This window comes from Mesitornis unicolor, unplaced genomic scaffold (genome assembly GCF_000695765.1).
Source record: "Mesitornis unicolor isolate BGI_N332 unplaced genomic scaffold, ASM69576v1 scaffold29842, whole genome shotgun sequence".
Taxonomy (NCBI): domain Eukaryota; kingdom Metazoa; phylum Chordata; class Aves; order Mesitornithiformes; family Mesitornithidae; genus Mesitornis; species Mesitornis unicolor.
The window spans coordinates 10,900-34,213 of record NW_010170322.1 but is presented as its reverse complement, the minus strand read 5'-3'; the positions used below and the strand labels follow the sequence as shown (position 1 = coordinate 34,213).

The following is a 23,314-nucleotide window of genomic DNA, read 5'->3' as shown; positions in this document are numbered from 1 at the left end:
AATATATATTATTATACATTATCTATATTAGAATATATATTATTATACATTATATATTATTACATTGTTGTATAATTATATTATAATTATAGAACCATAGAAAAGTTTGGGTCGGAAGGGACCTTTAAAGGTCATCCTGTCCACCTCCATGCAATGAGCAGGGACACCTCCAACTGGATCAGGCTGTTCCTGGATGGGAATTCAAGATGAGAATGCCCTGGTGACTGCAGTAATGTCCCCCGTTTACATTCACACCCAGTGGATGTGTAAACAGGCATTTAAAGAATATGTAGCTCTACTCTCGACTCGGTACCAGTAGTAGCAAACACTACCTGAGTCCAGCAGTACCACTGATGTCCAAAGTCCCATCAGTGCAATCATCCCACTGGGGGACCAAAAACTGGAGGGAGGAGCCCACAGCACAGGCACACAAGGTTTGAGTGGGATCCCAAACAGATGAAACCCAACTGCTGTCACTTACCATTTTGATAAGTAAAACTCGTAAAGTCGGACTGGACACCGCAGGGGATTATCCGTATTTTCAGCCATTTCCACTGCTGCTGGAATCTCCTCATCTTCACTGCGTTTCCTTTTGCCTACAGATAATTTATCTGGGTAACAGAAACGGCACCACAGGAGTTCAGTGAAAAACAGCGCTTTTGAGAAGGAGCCCCCGTCCCTCAGCCCAGCACCAGCCCAGGGAGCTCTGCACACACAAACACCCCACTCAAATCAGCCTTCAGGAGCATCAAAGTGTGAGCAAAAGACTTCAGCAAAGGCCTTTAACTCATGCAGTGGTTAATGAAGCTTTATGCAAGCCTAGGATGTTATAGAAGTCACACTCCTCACAGCTCTGCTTACTGCATAGCCTAGTTTTCACACACACAGAATGGCTCGGCTGGAAAAGACCTCTGAGATCATCACATCCAACCGTTCCTGTCTACCCCCTAAACCATATCCTTAAGTACCTCGTCTACCCGCTCCTTAAACACATCCAGGGATGGTGACTCCACCACCTCCCTGGGCAGCCTGTTCCAGCTTCTGACGACCCTCTCAGTACAGAACTTCCTCCTTATCTCTGACCTGAACCTCCCTTGGCACAGCTTGGTGCCGTTTCCCCTTGTTCTATCCCCCATCTCCTGGGAGCAGATATCAGCACCCACCTCTCCACAACCTCCCTTGAGGCAGTTGTAGGTGGTGCTGAGGTCTCCCCTCAGCCTTCTCCTCACCAGGCTAAACAAGCCCAGTTCCCTCAGCCGCTCCTCATAAGGCTTGTTCTCCAGAGCCCTCCCCATCCTTGTGGAACTTCTCCCCAGTTCTTTTCAAAATAAGCTGCACACAATACAAATACGAGTGCCAAAACTCAGATGATCAGAAAGCGCTCACCTGATTCTACCTCTTGTTTTTGAAAGGGTGGGAAAAAACGTAAATATGTCATCTTAGTATTATACTTCAGAATTCGGGTGCGTCTCATAACGTGGGCAAAGGACAGTTTCAGGTGCTCACTGACATTCTTTAGTTGGAAGTATTTGGTGTTGAAGAACAGAAGTGTGTTCAGTAAAACGATAGGGGAATATGCACCCAGCTGTTTACATTCCCACAAGTGTTCCTCTTCAATTCTGGAGAACATATAACCTAGGAACAACAGGCAAAGGAAACAGAAAAGGGTTATTCATGCAATTTTAGGGCCGTCCCCATATTCAGTTACAACTGAGCAGCTTTTACAGCCTGTGTCTAATCTAGATTTTCAGAATTTTCCCAAAGCAATGAGAACACCTTAGGTGAGCAGGGTGGGAAGGCAGAAATAGGCAAAATTAAATAGGCAAATTCTGCCAGAGATGCATAGAAGTCCCCTTTCAGCACCCCTCTGCATTAATGAACATCAGTTCAAATTCACACCTATCATATGCAACTGTAATTCCAATAAAACCAAGAACACTGCATGCACCAACAAGGAGAATGGAGCTGTGGGACAGCGCGAACTCCCTACGCCTGAAGAACGGAGAGGAGGATATAGAGGAAGATCACAGACAGCAGCAGAAACCCACTAAGTTCCAATTCCACTGTATTAAACCAGTCAGCCAACTGGAAAAAATGGGTCATTGCTAAGACATGGAGCACGAGTTTAAAATGTACCATCTTTATATACAAATGGTCCATTGTGATTATCATAAGCAACTTAGGAATAGGAGATACAGAGGCTTGTAAGAGATGTGTTGTGAAAGAAAACTTCACTATGTGCAGCTGCCTAGAAGTAATTACTTCTGTATTAAATAAGAAGTTCATTTTCTGAATGAAAAGCCAGCTGTGGATCCACAGATGGAGCTGCCAACATCACCCAAGTTTTGTTAATACCCTGAAAAAGGTCTTGTGTACCAATACGACCAGTGTCCAGCTTTATAAACTGCATGATCAGACTGGAAAACCAATTAAAAACCCCTACAGAATTTGGGAGCTCTTAATCTGGAAGTCATGGAGGTGAGAAAACCTGGAATTGAAGAGTCGAGACTCCAACGATTTGCTAATGTGAGCCTCAGATCTACCAGAACTTCCAGTACCACCAGGATAACAGCAGTGCAGCTGCACACGGTATCTGCAGTAACTCATCTCCAATACTCATGACAATCCTCTCTACCTGTATTCAAAAATATAGCTCAAACTTGAGGGAAAACGAGAGCTCGCGTGTTGACTACAGGAATGGGAAGCTTTTCTTTAAAGGAGTTGAGACTGATCAGAGGCAAAGTGTATTTAAGTGTAACCCATAACTGGTAGAGACAGACATTAAATCCATGGCACTAATCTACCACACACAGTTACACGGTGGAGACAGAGGAGACTGATGTGAATGCCTCAGATCACAGCCTTCTTCGTGGCACTGAGAAAACAGTACTTTATAATACGGTTTTGTCATGCAGCTACACAAAACAGAAGAATTGTCCTACCATTTGGAAGAATTGTAGGTTCCCAGATTTTCAAAAGTTTTGTAAGTTCAATCATAAACCTGGAATAGGGCTCGGTAAAAATGTTATCTATTCTACCATTCTCAAACAGGTACTGCGAGAGAAAAAAAAGGAAGACATACAGTTTGTGAATACATAACATTGCAGAGAAGGTACAGGACATCAGATTCTCTCCCTTTCTCACGTCCCAGTGTCTAACGGTGCAAAACACTCGGCTGAAATCTTCAGTCAGACCAAACCAAACTTTCCGCAGTGACTGGGACCTCCTCATTAGGAAATGAGAGATCTAGGCAGGAATTACTGTTAATATTCCAAGCTCTAGAGCTGTTTTATGAAAAGTCATCATCCTCTAAGTGTTAAGTATTCTGCCTGTAAAAACCATTGGAGTTACTGAGTCTCCTTCTATCGAGGAGGACTCCACACACTGACACCTCCTGACAAGAGATGCCAGGCTGCTGAAACAGCTCGACTTACAGCATCAATGGGAAAGTCCTTTAAATTCCTGTCAAGCAGCAATTAAAAAACGACTTTTCTACAAGCCAGGAGTGTGCATCAATAAATAAATCACAAAAAATGCTGATACTCCTAGACCTCATCGATGGCACCTGGAATTTAACTCTTCCTACTTTTTCTTTCAAGCACAGCCAGGAAAAAAATAATGACGATAAAGCGATGGGTTTTCCATCAGCAGCAGCTTTTGATTCCTTGTCTCCAAACGAAATACTCTGAACACTGAGTTTTCAGCAGAAGTTGGTGTTATTCTGGGTTTCAAACTGCCATACACGGGCAGACAGCAAGGACTCATTACGTTACCCGTAGCATTCATTAATTACAACGCTACTGTAGTTCCTCTCAGTGTTTTGGCTCTGCTGGGTAACCTCTTCCATGTAAAGTGCTGTACTACAAGAGCATTGAGCAAATATTTAAATCCACCATAAAGCACAAAGACTGGGGTTTCTGCAATCCTTTCCTATGCATGAAAAACATAAAAAAGGTACAAAACCCAAGAGTTGTGTCTAGCTGGAAACACTCAGCCCTCCTCGCCACATTCCTCCCAAGTACAGAAGCAGCCTGTTCACCTGATCATAAAAAGCTCAAATTAATCAAATATGGAATTGAGACAGACCAAGAATAAAGCCCAAAAAAGACAGATACATTCTTCCCTCCGCTATAAAAATCAAGCAGCTATGTGGGGCTATGGCTACAAAGCTTAAACAACCAGAGCGAGCTCTGTGTGCCCTCAGAAATACCCTAACTCCGAGTTACCTGCTGAATTCCAAGGCACAAGTATAAGATGCTGTCAGGATCGTATTTTTCTCCATTTGGTCTCCGCACCTCTTGAATGAACTGGCACAAGCCAAAACTCAGCTCAGCAAAACTGCATGAGAGAATGTCCTCCTTGAGCTTCACAGGACGAACTGCGGCCAAGAACATCATTAGGAAAACTCACTTAATTCAATTAACAGATTAAATCTTCAACACATTCCTTGTTGTTTCATGTGGGCAGAACTATCAAACCTTCTATCATCTCACACACGAGGTACCCTGTATGACTAAATTTGTGAACTATTTCCCATCTGTTGGCTAACAATTAAACGAAGATTTGGCCAATTAAAAACTCCACCAGCCTGTGCAGTTGATACAAATGCTGCAACCACGTAATAAGGCTGCAGGGATGTAAAGAGAAGGTATTTAAATATTCAGGATTCCGCTGAACCCAAAGATGTGCAGGGTCGATGAACAGGTACCACATCTACAGCTGGACTGGGGAGAATCCCGAGTGAGAGGAAGATTTGAGCATTTCCCAATAGATCTGGGCTTGAGTGCAGCACATTCGGCTCCTTAAAGGGAGAAGAATGAAGAGCTTAAAGGGCTGTGCACGGATCAGAGGGGGAAGCAGCGAGCAGAGCCACTCGAAGGATCTGCAGTGAGGTGACAGCTCGGCTGCTCTGCTCCTTACGGACGGGAGTGACTGCTGGGAACACGCAGGGACCTTTCCGGGGCCGACTGTGGGGTTTGCTACCTCAGCCACAGCAAAACACAGCAACTTGTGATGACTTCTTCTGCGAAACAAAAACCAGCTGTTCCCGTGTAATGATAACAAAAATGCCAAACTCGAGAGGAAAAAGCAGATCTCGTTCTAAGCAGAACCTTCTCCTTTGGGACCTTTCCTATATAAGCCCTGCCATGTTCTTTACATTGCAGAAGTATTTAATACGGTTTCCTCTTTTCCCCACCATCCCCAGAAGGCTCAATTACAGCCTTTAACTTAAATTCCCTGCTTGACTCTGAAAATTTGCACACAAAACCCTCAGTGCAAGCACGCAAGACAGCTTTGAGACCAGGGAAATGGGGAGTTGGACACTGCCAAATCCCAGGACCGTTGTGCTTTTGTGAAAAACAAATAAATCCGTAATTAGAAAAACAAACACAAGTGATGTTTATATTGTTGTTATCTATTGCCCCAGAGAGACACAAGGAATTCAGGCCTTTTAAAGCCAGTTTCAGGCAGGGTACAGCACAGGATGGGCAGAGTTTGGGAAGGTTTCTTTCAGCTGTGAAGCCCAGAAATCAGGTGTTAAGAGTTTAATGTTGTCGCACGCTATTTTTTTTACAGCAAATAGTCTTGCTGACAAACAAATACTTTGTGGATGCGTTAGCTAGAGACGAAAAAGACGGGGCCAAATTGGTGCTGATAAAAGCTCAGTAAAGGCTCTGCAGCTGCATAAAGCATCTCTTCTACAAATGAAGAATTACCGCATGCAAATGAGTGCAAAGTGCCACTTAAAAGACTGAAATTTCTCGTGTTGAAAAGAAATCTGGTATTTTAGAGGCTGTTTTAATAGGTAACGGACCAATTAAGAATGTAATAGCTATGATTTTTAAATGCATGAAAAGATGTAAGACGGTATTGCGCAAAATCTTTTCTCCATTCGTGGATATTTTAAAAGTCAGTCACATCTAATCCTAATTTCTATTTGAACAACAGATCATGCCAAGTGCTTCTGTTTCCACTGAGAGAGGAAGAATTACCTGCAAACTTCAGGTCCCCTTGTTCCTCCTGTGCGTTTTTCCATTGGACCCAGTTTTTCCAGGCGTTGACCCCGTACATGTACTTGAGGGTCATCCCCGAAACAGAGCACCCAGGGTAGGAGCCCTGCATCAGGCTCCGGGGCTCTACAGAAACCACTGACTTCTTCCGTCCCTACAAATCACAACAAATGAACATTTAATGAGCAATTCATCCACGGATGCTTAACAAAATCTCACATAAAAAGGCCATTATGCTGACATGATAACCAAATCCTACTCTCAGGACAGAATCTGAATGGATATATGTGTATTTTTAATACGTGGACAAATATTAACCATATTTTACAGGAAAAGTGCAATAAAATACAGTAATTCTCACTGCAATAAAATACAGTAATTCTCACTGTGATAAATATGCACAGAAACACGTTCCTCTCTAGCTACACAAGAAAAAAATTGATTCTTTCCTGCAGATAATGACACTACTTAAAAGACATCTCTTTTGGGGGTTTTTTAAATTATACGTATTTTAAAAAATGTTCTGCACTGAAAAGAGCATTTATTCTACCCAGCTGCAGAGCAGGGGAGAAAGAAAACCTCATCTCATATAGCAGAACAGGAAAAACCACGCAGCGTAGTTACATCCAATTCTTATTTTCACCCCGGAGCAGCATCTTTTTGCTTCTGGAATAAGCATGCACATAAAAGTTCTGACTTCAAATGCAAGGAGCTGGTGTTCCAGAGGTACTTCCTTACCCGTCTTTTTGGCTGTGGGAAGCCATCTCTGTGTCTCCGTCTTGCTCGTGAACGCGAATGCAAACCCAGTCCTTTACTGAGAGGGTCAAATGAGTCTGAAGTCAAACCAACACCATTAAGAGTTTAATTATCTGATTTACAGCCCAGGTAGAAGTGTCACTTAGATACTGTGGATACCTTACACTGGCAATCACACCTTTATATGCAAATAATGCTTTACCTTTGAATAATTAGGCAAACTCTGTACCTTCCATATAAGGAAAGGAAATCCTCAGAAGAGGATGAAAGCCCCCCAGACGAGGGGTGTGCTCATTCAGACAAGTTTATGTTCTTATGCACCACTCACACGAATTATACCTGAAGTGATAGAAGTGATAAATTCAAAGGAGTCAAGCAGGGCTGCCTGCTGCTCCTGGTTCTGCAGAAAGCTGTCTTTAAACATACCAATAACATTTTTTAAATAGTAATTTTTAGTAGAGCTGACATATTCCTGCAGCTTTAAATACCCAGCTTTACTCTACACGAAAACACATACCCTTCACAAGCAGGCTGCTGGTACAATGCTTACTCAGAAAACTGCACATCTTTTTATACAACAGTGCATTTTTCTTCACGTTACACTGACCTGATGGAAAATCTGCCTCCAGGTCCTGCTCCACGTCGCCTTTGGAGATCTGCTTCGGCTCTGGCTCTGGCTCGGGCAGGGCACTGGACCGCAGAGCGTAGTGATTCAGCTCATCCTCCCAGCTGTGCGGAGTGGACACGGCTTCGGATTCCAGATCTCCACTGTAAGTGCTGCCTTGGTCTGTAATGAGTGATCAGATGTTGATCAGACATACTCTGTGCTATCGGAGAGGGATTTGTCAGAAAAGATACAGCAGGATCCGAGTCCATTTGCAAAACAAATCCAACTGACCTTTCTCAAATATCTTGGGGTCCAGGAACAGCTCATGCTCTGATGTCTGAGATCCTTTAGAAAAAGAAGGAAATCTTTACCTACAAACAATTGACAGCTCACATAACTAGTAACAAAAGATTTTGAGCTCCAAAAAACCTATTTATTGGGTCATAACACTACCACACACGATCCATCGTCCCCTCCACTAGGGTTCTCCTAACAGCTTTCCACCTAGGCCATGCAGTTATGAGAGACACAGGAATGCATAACCCATCTTTGCTTTCCTAAATGTTTGTGTCTGTTATCTGAGTCATCTGTAGCCAAATACAGTATTTTTTTCACTTCTTTCAGCTCGTTCCACCTTTATGACATGGGATGATCACTGTCCAACACATTCTGACCTGCATCACCCTCCAAGAATCCACCATAAAAAGCCTGACAGGAAAATATTCTTGTAAAGCAGCCGCTGTGCCTCCTTGACTCCTTTTTCTGCTAATGCACGATGTACTGATCTGGAGATTACTACCTCTAGCAATCCATTACTGTCAACAAAAGTCAAATCAGCACCCAGGATCAGGGAAATGGAATGCAAAGACACTGAAAGCACCGTCAGTGCTCAGCATCTGACATGGGCTCTGTGCTGAGCACAGCGCTACTGAATGTTGATTGATAAACGTCTGTGAAATTACAAAAGCTTCAGAAAGGTGCAAAGATAACCAGCACCCGAGACGGGAAACAGGGAGGAAGAGTAAATTAATCTTAAAAGAAAACATGTTTTCAAAACAAAGACCAGAATATTGTACACAGAGGCAAATCCATCTCCAAATCCACAGTTCAGCTGAATCCCCAGGCGGCCTCCTCAGTTTAAAAGAAGTCATCAAAACTGCTAAGACACGACATAAGCATTATAGCCCTGTCCAGGCTGGCACTCGACCTGCATGAACACTTTCATTGTGGAGAATAAATGTTGGCCAGCCAACAGGACCATTTCACATGCCACGTGGACTTGGGAAGCGGCCAATATAGGCCCTACATCTACTTCTCTGTTTTCCATGAAGAGAGGACCTCCACCTCACTGCATTTAGCTTCCTTTTTAAAAACATCACGTACCACCGTGAGAGTGTGTTTTATCTTTCTCCTCATCTTCTGCAATCATTTCTGCCATCTGAAGGAGATCGGCTTCAAACGGATTTGTGGGAATCCTCTCCTTGATATCCTGAATAGTTTCAATGATCTTATCAGCATTATCCAGGGTAGTTGGGAAGAGCATGGGAACTGGTACCTATGGAACACGTGGAAAATATTAGAGCATGTTTGGGGGTGAAGGGAGACAGCAAATACACAAAGGGAGATTCCTCTCATTTAATCTTACATGTACTTTAGGACTACTACATTTAATTTTAAAGTTCACTTCTGACTGGACAACTTGCTTCATTTCTGCAATAACCCCACAAATCTGTAGTTTTGTGTGATGATGCTTAACCAAACACAACGAGGTAAGGAAAGAAATGGCTTCAAGGACTCCAAATCCCACTTCCACGACTAGTCACAAAACCCAGTGGGACTGCTCTGTGACCCATCACAAGTCACAAAACCCAGTGGCACTGCTCTGTGACCCATCACAAGTCACAAAACCCAGTGGCATTGCTCTGTGTCCCGTTCAGAACCAGGACTGTAGAGCAGCTCTCCAGTCAAGCGCAACTTACAGGTACTGGCATCCCAAGCGGAACTGGTGTGTACTGGGTGTAGAGGTGAACGGGCACTGGCACAAACACTGGTACAGGAACAGGTACCACGATGACCTGGGGTTGAACTTCTGCTGCTTCTGTTAAACCAAAACCAGAAAAATCTTCTCTGTTACATAAATCATGCATTACCCTCCCAACTGCGACACAGACTTCTATAAAATGAGAAGGAGATGAGATACACACCCGTCTGGCATTCTTTGTTTTGTGTGTGAGGTTTGCACGAGGTGGCCTTAGTCTGAGTGATTGGCTTGCACAGCAACGCTTTGTTTTTCAGAAGCCTGGGTGGCTGTGATGGTGGCAGCTTTAGGGCATCTGTCTGAGTGCTTGCCTGTTTGGAAAAACACAAATTAGGGCAGAGTCAGCCTTGGTTTGAAGGATATCACCAGGTTTGTATTAGTTCTCTACTATGGGAGGTTGAACAATTTAAAACGCTCTTTGCTGAGAAAAATGGTCATTTAAAAACTACTGCAAAGACAGCTTGCTAATGCATTTGGTACTTTCTAGTCTTCACTTCCATTTATTTTAAACAAGAGGCCTTTTTTCTGTTAACAGTGCAGCAAACAAATCTGCAAGAACACTTGGTTCCTGTAGTCAAATAACCTCTATAAACTGCTATTAATGGCAAAGATCTAACAAGGACGTATGTTAAGATACTTCTAAAAGTTTGGCTGATACAGACTCAAATAAGTTAGTAAACTGATGTAAAACCATTGAAAAGAAATAAAAGTAAAAAATGAACACAAATGCTGGCAGTACCAGTATCACTTCCTGATCACACACAGACTATTTGTGCCTGTACTAATTTCACGTCCTGCTAAGTGGAATTTTCAGTGATGCATTCAAATATCAGGATGTGTTTCATGAGGGAAAATTCACACTCTAATCCATAAATGACACAGCTAAACGCAAGGGTGTCAGCCCTCCAGAACACCAGAGCTACATAACCACATCTTGGCATTTTAAGAGAGCTGAGATCCACACCACACACCTCAAAGAGCCCAAGAACAGGAACTCTGGGAGTTAATCCCAGCTAAGTGGTGATAATGGCTCCCCACAGCTCTGGGACCACAGGACCAGGGAGCCAGGCTGTGGTCACGTCAGCCCCAGCAGCCCCTGCTGGTCCCCGTCCTCCCACACTTCCAACATCACAGCCCACCCCTGGCCACACAAGGTAGACCCAGTACAGAAGCCACACATGAATGGCTTGAGAGCTACAGCCACCTCCAGAGCTACCATTTGAAAAGGTTCATCTTAAAACTTCACATCAAGGCCAGTGGACACAAAATGACTTTTATCCCATACAACTTCTATCCATCTTTTAAAAAAACCATCTGCAAGATGGATTAAATCCCAATCACAACCAAGAAAAGCAGTTACAAAATGACGGTGCAAAGTTCTTGGATACTTTACTTGTTATTGACACAATCTGGACGAAAGTGAGAAAAAGAGTCTCTCGTAAAACTTACATCTCCTATTATTTTTGCTGTCACAGTAGGGACTGCACCTGCGAATCAAAAACATACAAGAATAGTCTGTGTACTTAGCATCAAGAACCATAACCCATATCCTTCCAAGGTCAAGAAAGAGAATTCCCATTAAACCTCACTCCCTGGTGTACGTACATAGGTTTATCCTTAGGTAAAGGACAGACAAAACTGTAACCATCTGCACTGATGGAAAGTATAATGAAGAAGTGGCTCAGTGGAAAAGATCCCTGAACAAATAAAAGTGTTCAGGAATAGAGATTTAAATATATATATCTCATATTGAGTAGTCTTACCCTGTAAAACGTTGTTGGAGTTAACCGTAGGCTGGGCAGCAGGGGCGCTGGCAAGGGACACCACATTTGCTATGACAGGGGTTGAGTCCTTTCTCAGAGGAGGGCCTGATGAGGACGCTGGTGCCATAGAAAGGTTTGCTGGACGGGGGGAAGAGAAGGAAACCAAAACAAGCAGTAAGATAATTTACTAAAGAGCATTTCTGAAACAACACCCACCCTCCAGATCTATCTCCAAATGGAAAAGCCTGCTGTAGATGAAGGGGATGTAGGTGTCAATCTGCAGGTTTCATTTAAATAAGAGCTGGTTCCACAAGCAAACGTAAGCTGCTTCTCAGTCACTGAAACATTTCTGAAGTTCATCATCATAGCATCACAGCAGCTTTCTCTTTGTAATAGTATGTGCATTACAGCAGCACTCTCTGCCCCCCAGCAGAAGATACATCTTTAAAAGTTCACATTCAGTGAGTTTCCAAATAAGTGTTCATATCACTCTCATGCACACCAAAAAGCAATGCTGTTCTCAGCTTGTTTTACCTGTGTTGTTTGGGGGTGGAGGGTCAGAAGCAATTTGCTGATTACAGAATAACAGAATACAAAGCAGATTGCAAAAATGCTTGATCTCCCCATGCCATTTCATGGACTCACTGAGTTTACCTTGTCTCTTACAACCATCACACTTTGCCATCTAGGAAAAGAGAGTGAGGGAGAAATTAAACACACTTGTAAACAGCAACGGAGAGGATGTGTATAAAAACCTCTCTGCACCCTGCTCAGCAAATAGAATGTACAGAAATCACTCCTGCAGGGTAACACAGCAGCAGAACATGCAGCATCTGCCTCCCCACAACCCAGATTAGGTTTTCTCTACACAGAAAACTGCTGCTTAGAAGTTAAGGATTTACTTGCTACATAGATGTAACATATCCCATGGACACAGAAGTCAACCACAGGCAGTTTGCACAGCTCCTAACGTACAGAGGCTCTTTTGCTAACACGTTTATGTTCTGGAAGATGCTACGTGAGAATACTGCTTACCTGGTAAAACAAAACTGTGTATTTTGACAGGCACTCTTCTGAGCAAAATTCCTCCATCTTCCCCCCAAAGTGATTCTGGACCAGTTTGGGGGAAGCCTGTGAACAGTAACTGCACATTTTACAGTGGCTTCCCCAGCGCTTAGCCAAGTCGTGTTTATAGAGCAGTTTACAACCTAAAAGAGGAGAAAATAGCAAAAAAACCAAAACCAACCTTCAATTTCAAAATGACATTTGCTCAGCAGTTCTAGTTCTCGTATTCACGTATGTCTGTAATAATTTGTTGTGTTATACCATTAAATGTAAAGTGTGAATAAGGTTCTGCGTTTCTAAACCTAAAAACCGTTTTTCTAACCTAGAAGATTAGGTTTCTCTTAGAAATACAAATACTTTTACAGCAAGACACTTCGCCCTTCCTTACCTTCACTACAGAACGCCCTGTCTATGCCTGAGAATCGCACTGTCTCCTTCATGATCTTCTCGGTTTTGCAGTATTCACACATTGCCATTACGCTGCTCCTCTTCTTATACTCATCACAGCAGGTCTTGCCACAAAACTGGAACATTTTACCCTGCAACACAGCCACAACGCTTTGGTTTCGATGTTTCACCTCCCAGATAATACATTTTAATAGCTAAGAAAAATTCAGAAGCATATTTATGCCCTTGGAAATCAACACCAGACAGCACTACCGAGCAAGTCTCTCCATTGAGCTTTATAACAAGGACAGCGCAATTTTCTGCAGAAAGCCCTCACCAAAGTGCTTTGTCCTGGAATTAAAAGGATCATCTCTAGGACCAAGAATCAGGAATGTGCTTACTTAGTCAGGCAATCATAGGGTTTATTTTTTGGGAGGTTTTGGTTTTGTTTTTAAGATCAAAGAGGTAGTATCAGTATTAATTTTTATACTAGTTAAACGCTACCAAAATCAGTTCCAGATTCCTCCATAGCAGGTCACAGTGACCAACAGAGCACTACTGACAGACCATTGCATATAAGCTACAATTTCTTGAGTTTTCATTGAGAAATAAGAGCTTGAAAAGCTCGAACCTTTATTACCTTGTAGTCAAGCAGTTCTGGTTTGGTTGCAAACAATCTGTTACAGTGCTGACACCTGAGTTTCACAACAGGGTGGGCAAACGTGACTTGCTGGGACTGGGCAGCCAGCCTCTGTAGACCAGCTGCAGCCGAGCTGCTCATGGTGCTGGGGGACACAGTCGAGGTGTTGCCACCTGCCGACACCGCTGCCCCCGAGGGAATGCTTACAATGACTTGACCTTGCGACAGAGGAACCACCGAGGAGTTCATTCCTGCAGGCTTGTTGAACAAATTCTGCGGGGAAGCAAATCGAGAGGCAAGCTTTATTTTGCAGTATTACGTATCTCACCCGACATCCCAGGTATCTACACCATCAATTGGTTGTTCTATTGATTCAGCTAAGAAGAAATCCCAGATGCCACACCTGAAAAGCGACTACGCAACTGTAGCTGCAAAAATTGCGTATGCTCCCATCTGACATCGCCAAGTGGTACTGAGGGTTTGCTGAAGTTTTACAGCTGTTGCACTGAACTTGGACACCTGAGGGTGAAAGAGAGAAGAAAAAGTGATTTACACAGCATCAAGTTGTACTGCAGGTCGTTTTGCACCGTGCTTACAAAAAGCAAGAAGCTGAATGACAAGCCAAGGCGCACGCAGAAGCCCAAGTTTCTCCAGATGCCAAAGCAGACACTGCAGCTGTGGTGCCTGTTGCTTGCCAGATCCTTTAATTTATCTCCCAGTATCCCTAGGAAGTCAGTAAGCATTTTTCTGTTCTACAAGAAACACAGCTGATGTGTTTGCCCAGCATGACGCAGCGTTAGGCAGAGGTAACTACGCCAATCACGCTGGAGAAAAGGGGCAGAAGAGTCGCAGCGGTGGTACCATCCACCCCAAAGTGGATTTGTCCAGCTGGGAATCCCACCGGCTGCACTTGCAAGAGCAGAAAATAGATTAAGGTTTATTATCATGTTTAAGCTCTCTAGAAACAAGGCTGAAATGGCTGCACTGTCACTGTTAGGTACATCTATGGTAGAAAGTCCTCATGTTCCCATCTCAGCACCTTTCTTTAAAAATAAAGCCAATTTCCACACCCCCCAAAAAGATTATCGGCCTTAACTTTCGAGACAAATTAAGTTTGGATCTGAGCTACATGAAATTATGCTTCTAAAGAAGTAAAAGGATAAAGTTACCTGCAGAAGTAACCATCTTTACTCTATACGCTGACAAGCAGTTAACGGAGCAAAACAGCTCAGTTTTCCCCAAGTTATTTGTGTTCTCGATCATCTCGGCTGAAGATCTCAAAGATTTACACAGTGTGCAGGGTGTAATTTTAGCTGACTTCTGTGGAAAACAGGGAAATCCGTCACTCATTTGAAACGGAGTATTTTTATTAAGCTGGAAATTAATCTCTAACACATAAGACGTGTATAAAAGTGCACTTGAAACAGCACTGATTCTACCGCTGTATCATCTACGATGCAGATATACTTACTGGAGCTCTCAGTGTTTGCTGTGTTCACACTTTGAGGGAGCCTTGGGCTCTCTCTCATTTGCAGAGCAGAGCAAACAGCCCCCAGGCTGTCGGGGTGAAGGCCTCCACATGCAAACACCACCACGTGCTGGCACAGCACGAATCAAGCACCTCCAATAGGACAACTTCAACAGTTTTGCCAAGAAGGAGCATTTTGCTTATGATTTTTTTATACATCAGCCATGTACGTAAGCATTAATCCCATTTAACAGATGAGGACACAAGAACTAGAGAGAAGAGATTCGCTGAAGATGTATTTAATAGAAAAAATGGGGAAGAGATGTATCTCCTAGCAATAATTACAGTTTTCAATCTCCGCTCTACAGACTGCTTTTAAAGAGACACAAAAGGAAGCCCACCCTTCACAGACATTTTCTGTGTTTACAGCAGTGAAAGGTATTTAAGTTGGGGGAAAAAATATCAAGAACGAGTGCACCTGATCATTTTATTACGACAGCCTTAAAAACACTTTGTTCTATCAATAGCTACCGCAGATCTCCACAGAAGGACAGAATAGAGCTTATATTCCCAAGGATTTATAAACACCCACAAAATCCCAGAAACTATCAGAATGTATCTGGCAATTGGGTTGAATGCTGTTCAAAAATCAATAATAAACAGATCAGACTGAACCTTGTAAGCTCTGAGCACACTGTATGTTCAGGAAGACAAACATACGAGAGGTTTGGACGTGAAGTCCGTCTCCTTTCCAGACTCTCTAATTTCATTTCCAGGTTTGTTTCAGAGGACAACTAATGTTGTAGGTAATTTTCTGGATGAAATACTTTTACCAGATTTTTTTTTTAAATTCATTAGGCCTTTCTTAGCCTAAGTGGCCTTAATAATGCAGCAGCAGAGTCAAGTCACAAAATGAAGTCACGCTATCTTATCAGAGGGCAATTTTTCCTAAAGTAATTGCATTAAAATAAGTCAGTCAAAAATAATTGAGCTATTATAACAAATTAACATTCTCTCGACTGTGCAGTTCTTTAAGAGGCTCCATTATAATCAAAATTAAAATATTAAAAGGTTAAAAATTAAACTCAAAGTGAGTCTCAATCAATTACTTTTCCTCACCGCTTAATTCAAATGCCACAATCTAAGGGAGAACTCTCAAACAGGGAGCATCCCAAAGGCTGGAAGAAGTCACAGGGAACTGCTGGGGGGTGGTCCCACCGTGAATACAGCACAGGAAACAGGGCAACGAGTTTGGGCTAAGACAAGCAGCAAATGCAATAGGAGTTATCTCAGACCAAGGCAGCTAATCAGCTCATAAATGGGGTGTTTCTTGGAAGACCCAAAGACGTGTTTTTCATGTCCTGTCAAAGCACACCTGCTTGTAGGCCGTCACGCAGGTTGAAGTGCAGAACTTCTTCGCCTGCCCCTCTATCTGCAGGACGTAGCACTGCCCCGAGCCGCTGTAGCAGTACCCCCCGCAGTTCTCGCAGCAGTTCATGGTCAGGTTGTTCGCCGAGCGGAACTTGGAGAAGCAGACGTCGCTGCACAGCTTGTGCACAACATTCTGGTAATTCACCTCGTGTCTGATCTGCAAGAAAAGGAAGACTCTATAAGAGGAATAGAAGAACGTGTATGTTCATCTCGGAGAGAGCAAGCTGTCCTGATCTGCTGGAAACTGAAATGGAAACGAAGTTTGCAATTACCACGGCATTCTTCTGGCACACGCTGCACTTGGTTGAAATGCTGTTAGTGTGAATGGTAACAACAGGTTTCCTTTTCAGTTCATACGTAGAAAGACAAGACTGGCTGCAGAAATCCTTGCTGGAGCTTGTATTGTCAAACTGGGCAGTGATTACATCCTTTGGGTTTAGAATGTCTCTGTGGGAGAGAAGAAAAGCAAACAGACAAGGAATTAATGTTATTTTCACGGCAACTTGCTGTCCTTTCTTCTTCTGCAGACTAAACAGAAGAGGATGGACTACTTTAATTTAAAGCTTTCCTTTTCGCTGATCTAAATACCTGCCTTCATTTTTCTTTTCCTATTAGGGAACAGCTAAGAAGCACAATTCTCAAGCAGATATTTTGTGAAACATTTTGTACCTGGACTTAGGAGTGGCCTATAAACACATCAGGTTACAGCATTAAATCTTTCCAAAAGGAGCTGGGAAAAGATAGCTTTACTAAAATAAGGCCTAGAAAGCAGGATATGTGGAATACTTCCCTTTAGCAATGAAAATGCCAATCATAATGGGGTAGGGGAAATAAAGCAAGAAACGAAAGGTTACAATTTCTAATCACTGTCCAGTCCAGTTCAAAACAGTCTGACTCGTAGCTTTCCACCTCTCATCTCCCATCTACAGTTGTTTGTTTGTTGCTGGATTTGAAGTTTGAATTGAAAGTGGATAGACCAATCAATGAGTGACAGAATTGGCCACGAGTTTTTGAAGGGAAGCAGAACAGAAGCAGGCACGACAGAAACAGCCTGGTGTGCCAAAAGCGAACCGAAGCCTTAAATTATCTGCTTGGGTATCAATTCTTACTGGAAGAAATGAAAACACTGTCCTACTTTGAGCAGCTCGAGCAGGTTTTCTTGGTAGAAGCTGGTGGGCGAGAGACTGGAGCAGTGTATCCAGTGAGGCACAGTGTGGAGCAGAAGAGCTGGGTCGAGCCTTTCCTCTGGTACGCCGTTTGCCCCTTCTGCAGGATCTTTTTACAGCCAGAGCAGGAAACCCGAACAGCTGTGCTGGGGACTGAGGGAAGCATTTTACTCATGCCAGAGGATGCCACAGAAGGCTGGAAACCTGATGACAGCTGTGGAGCTAAAAAAAAAAACCCACAGAGAAAACATAGAGTAACTGTTACGGACGTATTGCGCATAATTCACTGCGTGCAGGGGGCAGGCACAAAGCTTCTGACTCCATCTGGGTTGTCAGGGTCTAAGGGAGAATTAAATAGCAGATGGACTCTCCACAAATACATGCCTTGTGCTGGTTTTCTGCAGAGCAGACTGTTTCACCTACTCTTAAGACTGAGAATGCACTTTTAGCACCCCTTCCACATTCACTTTTCCATACAATTATTTTCCAATCTCTGCATTTCATTGTCACTAAAATAAAACGGGTTCTTTTTTTCTACCGGGGTCAGGCACAGCAAACAAAATGCAGGATAACCTGCAAGAGTATTTGCAAAGGTGATACATCTTATAGGTTTAAATGAAGTTAAGTCTTGCCTATTGCTTACCAAGAGGACTGCCACTGACTGAAAATACAGCACTGATTTTCAGCTCCCCTTCCTGAGTTTTTGGCTGTTGGCCGTACTCCTACAACAAAGGGAAAGGAAAAGGAGAACAAATACACACATGTAATAACAGGTCGCACGATTGCCGTTCTTTCATAACGCTGTATTGCATCTCAGGGCCCAGGAAGGCAAGGGAGAGTCTCCCAAGGCCAGGTTTACAGGTGCTGCACCACACACAGCGCCTGCTCAGAGCCTCCCAGCAAACTACAGCCCAGGGTGTGGTGTAGGAATGGAAAAGCACGGCCGCCTGGTGCAGCCCTTCCTGTCCTCCAACACCTCCCAATTCAATCAGACAAAGCTTAGGAGCAATCTCTGCTTTCCACTCCCAGCTTGGCATCTCCAAGTGCTTTGCAGTGCTTGCTCCTGCTCTGAGGAACAAGCTTTATCCTCACACTCACCAGGATAATATTGAAATAGGGACTGGGACCTCGATGGTGTGAAGCATCTGTGCTTCAGCAGGGGTTAAGCACCTCGGAGCAGCCTAAGGAGCCAGACCATCACCGTCCCTGCTCAGCCTGGGGACAACCTCACGCTTTCTATGGACGAGGAAATCCCTCTGACAGCCGCCTGTGGAAGAGCTGACACGCTGGAAATTACCAGCTTACTCCACAGCAGCTATTCAGACTTTGACGCCGCGCCTCCTGCCCGTGCTGGCCCTAGAAATCTGAACCATAAAGCAGCTTGTAACACTCCACATGTAAATCTTAATAGGCTGAAAAGCATAATCTCCGGGAACTACGGAGATGATCAGATTTAACCTACTTACAGTCATTTCAGAGCAGCGAGGGCCACGCCGCCGTGTTATGACTGCGCTCAACGCAGAGCTGCTGGCTGGCTGCAAGGTAAGCCAATTCTCCATCACTACGCAAAATTAAGCTCTCCCTTTTCAGCGGCAGCGAGCTGCTCCCTCAGCTTAAGCCGTCTCCTAAAACCACACGCTACCATCCACAGCATACACGCTTAAATTAACACTTCTCCTACTCCTGTGGGAAAATCCCGAGTCTCTACACCAGGACAACCAAGCGATTCCTCAAGAGGCTTCCCAGGAGAACAGGCAATGGTTTTCATTCTTCACTGATGGAAAGCACTCAAGTCTCAAATAAGAGAAGCTCTCAAGCTGTGTATGGACATGCTGTGACCACAGGCTTTACAGCATCATGGCATTCTTTAGTATCACAATTTAAAAACTAGGTATCTGCAGAAACACAGGGGTTTTTTAACACTTTAACCGCAGTTTTATCCTTAGTCAATACCAGGAAGAGAAATGGAGGAAAATCCTGCATCAGCTGTGCATGATGGAGCACGGTTTCCCAGCAGAGTAACAGAGCTGAAAGCCAAAAACCTCCAGCTCCAACTATCGGTTACAGCAAGAAATGCTCTTATCTTTCAGGCATCAAAAAGCCAAAACCCTCCACGTTAACTTCAATCTAAGGCAAAACAAAACGACCCTTCACCAGCCCTCACCAGTTGATGATTACAGGATTTTACTCGAGGCATTAACATTTTGAACAATACCGTATTTGATATTTAAACCCCTCAAGCCTTCACTTTGACTTAGGCTCTCTGATAACCACAGACACCTCGCATTGCGTTCCACACAAACCCACACACAGACACCGCCTCAGGAGGGCAAGAGAACGGATTTCACCAGCCTACACGTGCTCTGACACTGCAGACGCTTAAGGAAAAATAAAACCAAACCAACCCACGGACACTGAACAAATCAGACGGGCAGTGAGGTCTGAACAGTTTCAAATACTTCGTTTCCTTCTTTATTTTATTAAGCCAAGAGTATTATGGGGAAAGAAGAAAAAATGTTGGGCTGATAGGCCCAGAGAAGAGGGGTATAGCAGAAATACACTGGATGATGCTATGGAAACTAATGCCTGCACAGGAACAGCAGCACGGTTGTGTCGATGCAAGCAGGATCAACCACCCTGGGAAGTTTTCAACACCTTTAACTGCACGTCAGGTTTCCCACGTAACCCAAACATCAGCAGTGAGGAGACAGGGACTGCAACACAGATCATCTCCCTGGTGTCACGGTGGCCAAGAGATGGGGCCGAGCTCGGCAACCTGCGCCCCTGCACCGCTCGATCCATGGGTCAGGCAAGTACTGAACTTTACCTGGATCATCGTAAAAAATGTCTGTCTCAAATGAGAAAGTCACCTTGACACTGCTTAAGTCGACGTCGCTGGCATGTACATATTGAAATATTTCACTAGGGCAAGACCTCCAAGTGTTAACTTAAAACAAGAGCAAACAACAAACCCCAGCGCTTGCAAGGACTGAGGGAGCAGGGATGGCTGTTGCAGCCGCACATCCCTCACAAAATATTCAGCAAAACATTATTCGTATTTTATTTCCCGTTGAGACAAAGCGTCTGTATTGCCGTAACGAAAACTTTTACAGCGCTGTTGTCTCCAACTGAAAAGCAAACCATTTCCAGCGACACGGCAACGCGACATCAAAAAGTTGGGGGTTTGGGTTTCACGGCAGCGTAAGAGGGGAGAATCCTTCAACTAAACTACGTTCTTCAAGTTAAATTTCGGTCAACAAACCAAATAAATTGCTGAATTTGAGTCCAGCTTATGTGGTCAGCTGTCAGACCAAAATGAGAAATGCGATGGGAAACTTACCTCGGCATTATCAGGTTCATCTTTAATTTTGTCTAATAGTCCCTGCTGTGGGGCCATAGCTTTATCATATTCGTCATCCAAAGGCTCCTCCTTAATTCTAATATTTGGTGCAAAGGAATTCCCCAGCTCTTGTCCAATAGATTCCTTACTAGAAAATAGGTAGCTAGACTCCTGAAACAATAATATGAAAAAGAATTCACCCTCCTGCATCTGCCATTGGGAGTTGGGCCGCTGCCGAGGGGAGTCACTGCCGCAGACCAGGAGCAATGGGTCCTGCTGCTGGAAGGTGGGAGAAACGGGGGGCAGCCCCTCCCTGCAGCCCCCCCTGTCCCCCCCCCCCAGGCCTCTCCGCTCCTCTGGCGCCCGAGCAGAGCCGCCCGCTCTCTAGGGTGGTTCTCAGGGGGATAATTCGGCCGCTGCGGCTCCTGTCGGTACAAGCTGGTCCCTGTCTCGGCTGGAAAAAAGGCAGCGGGGCAGGCGGGTGCATCCGGGTCCAGCTTCAGCTCGCCAGTCAGACAGACCATGCTGAACACCAGTGGCTATCAAAAGAATCCTCAATCCAAAGAGAGGGTCAGCAAAATTTAACAGAACTACACGCGCTGTTTAAGTAGCAAAGACGGCTAAGAGGCAGAAGGTCGGTTTTTTTGATACTCAAATTTTACACTCAAATACAAAATACGTATTTTGAATTATTCCAGTATATTGCTGCACTTGCAAAAGTGTTTGAAAGATCTATAGCTTACCCTGAAGTTAGTTTCTGGAGTTTGTGGCGCTAACTGCGTCCGTAATGTTTCTTCTACTTGATTATGAACTGAGGAAAACATATACATTAAATAGAAATGAATACAGATTCCAATGCATTTCCTTTCAAACCATCTAGAGTCTCAAACTGATCCCCAACCCCATGGCCTAGCAGCACCTCAGAAGTATTAAACTTTTAGCTCCCTTTCTCCTCCCTGCAAATAAGATGGCAATCCCTACAGACAACCGATACCTTTATGGTTCTATTGGGTCATTATTTTCCCACTCCAGCAAAATGGTTGTAAACCTCTGAGGTGAACTGTTCATTCAAAATTCCCTACGCCCCGGTGGGTTCTGAACACTCCCACATTTCGACATTTAAACCAGAAAATACTTTTCAGAGCAACAACTTTCACCCTTTTCTTCTCTGCTCTGGTCTTTTGCCTTTCCCTCCCTTCTCAGGAAACAGCAGCTTACGCTTTTTTAGCACGTCCCTTGTAAAAATACCGTATTTGCCTGGATACTCCGTGCTGCCCACGAGCATCTCCTTCTGCTCCTCCAACCACTGACTGCTCTACCTGAGGTTGCACAGCTTTCAGCCACAACCTTACAACCGGAGCTACTGACAGCTTTCTGAAATACGTCTTTTGCACAGGAATATTCTACACTTTATTTCTACCTGAAGGTAAAAGTAAAGAGACGTATTTAGCTTTAATTTTAAAACAACCTGATTGTTTCTCAACCTGGAAGCACTGATTTTACGATGCTGGGACTGAAGAGACCAAGTTTAGGTAGCAGAATGGAAAGCTGTGAGTCTGAGCCAGGAGGCTCTCACTCATGGCCAACCCTTCCTCTATTCAATCTCATGAATGAAATTAAATCCCACGCTCCAGCCTGGTTGTCTTGAACGCCTCCATTCACTGTTCTGCTGTAGCTTTTTGGGACGTCAAACCAGGTGTGCAGGAACTGGTCACAGACACCTCTGGGTCTCTCTGTGTTGGCTGAACAAAGCCCAGGACACAACTGGAGTAGGGAGGAGAGCAGCCTCCCAGGATAAGATCTCAGCCTGTCCCTGCAGACACATTTCTACCAAGCCTCTCCGTGATGCTACTGGGAAATGCCTAATGCTATAAATATATATACACTAATGAAGAACTGGTACTCTGCTCAAAAAAAAAATCTTCCCTGGCCACCAACTTAACCCAAACGTCGTCATCTTTTCTTTTGAGGAGTTCCAAGTCTATAAAAACAGCAGGAAAAACCCCTGAAGCTTGAATTGTCACCAAACACAAAGGATGTGCTGAGGCTCTGAACCAGGCTGTGGAGGATGAGACCCCGCTAACGCTGCCAGGCCCTTTCACAAATCCTGGTCCTAATACAGAGCTCAGTGCATTTGGGGTTTCTTCCTAAAGTGCTTCCCTACATTCAGCTGTGCACGTGCTCTTCACCAAGGTGATGTTTTAAGAGCTGCCCCTACTGCTCCTTTCTGTCTAGTTCTTCCTCTTTGCTGGGTAGCCAGGTCTATGATGGCAACAGTTACCTGCTTTGTCAAGAAAACTGCTTTTCAATCTAGAATCCATATCTTTAGGGATTTTTTCCAACCGTTTCTCACGTTCTTGAAAATGTCCTTCTCTATTCTTGTCCTTTGCTGAGAAAGTCTCTTTGCCATTATCTCTCGTTATGCTAAAATCTTTCCGAATTGATTTAAATACAGGGCCCTGCTCAAATGGCGAAGTGAGATCCTTTTGGATTGCATTTTGAATTTGAATTTCTTTTTCACTGTCCAAGTCATGGCCTGTCACCCTCTTGCCCTCTTCTAGATGCTCTTCATCGTGAATCGCAGAAGACAGAGCGTCCTTTGCAGCGAAACCGTGGTCATCTTCATTGTCACTCCCAACAAC

The 23,314-nt window shown here is 44.0% G+C and overlaps 1 protein-coding gene across 1 annotated transcript in view; it reads right to left on the bottom strand.

Annotated features, from left to right (window-relative positions):
• Positions 1-481: 481 nt before the first annotated feature.
• Positions 482-23,314, bottom strand: part of LOC104536914 (zinc finger MYM-type protein 4-like) — a gene marked incomplete at its 3' end in the record, with an annotated part of 27,180 nt that continues 4,347 nt past the window's right edge. Inside the window, 26 exon segments of the mRNA XM_010179659.1 lie at positions 482-611; positions 1,387-1,635; positions 2,943-3,054; positions 4,227-4,378; positions 5,994-6,165; positions 6,750-6,844; positions 7,375-7,554; positions 7,666-7,719; positions 8,758-8,929; positions 9,354-9,469; positions 9,579-9,723; positions 10,862-10,899; positions 11,176-11,313; positions 11,710-11,860; positions 12,211-12,383; positions 12,629-12,779; positions 13,268-13,540; positions 13,671-13,786; positions 14,437-14,587; positions 16,111-16,323; positions 16,439-16,613; positions 17,302-17,554; positions 17,976-18,054; positions 20,673-20,843; positions 21,416-21,483; positions 22,954-23,314. The exon segment at positions 22,954-23,314 is cut by the window's right edge and continues 30 nt beyond it. Of these exon segments, the coding sequence (XP_010177961.1) occupies positions 482-611; positions 1,387-1,635; positions 2,943-3,054; positions 4,227-4,378; positions 5,994-6,165; positions 6,750-6,844; positions 7,375-7,554; positions 7,666-7,719; positions 8,758-8,929; positions 9,354-9,469; positions 9,579-9,723; positions 10,862-10,899; positions 11,176-11,313; positions 11,710-11,860; positions 12,211-12,383; positions 12,629-12,779; positions 13,268-13,540; positions 13,671-13,786; positions 14,437-14,587; positions 16,111-16,323; positions 16,439-16,613; positions 17,302-17,554; positions 17,976-18,054; positions 20,673-20,843; positions 21,416-21,483; positions 22,954-23,314 (4,088 nt within the window).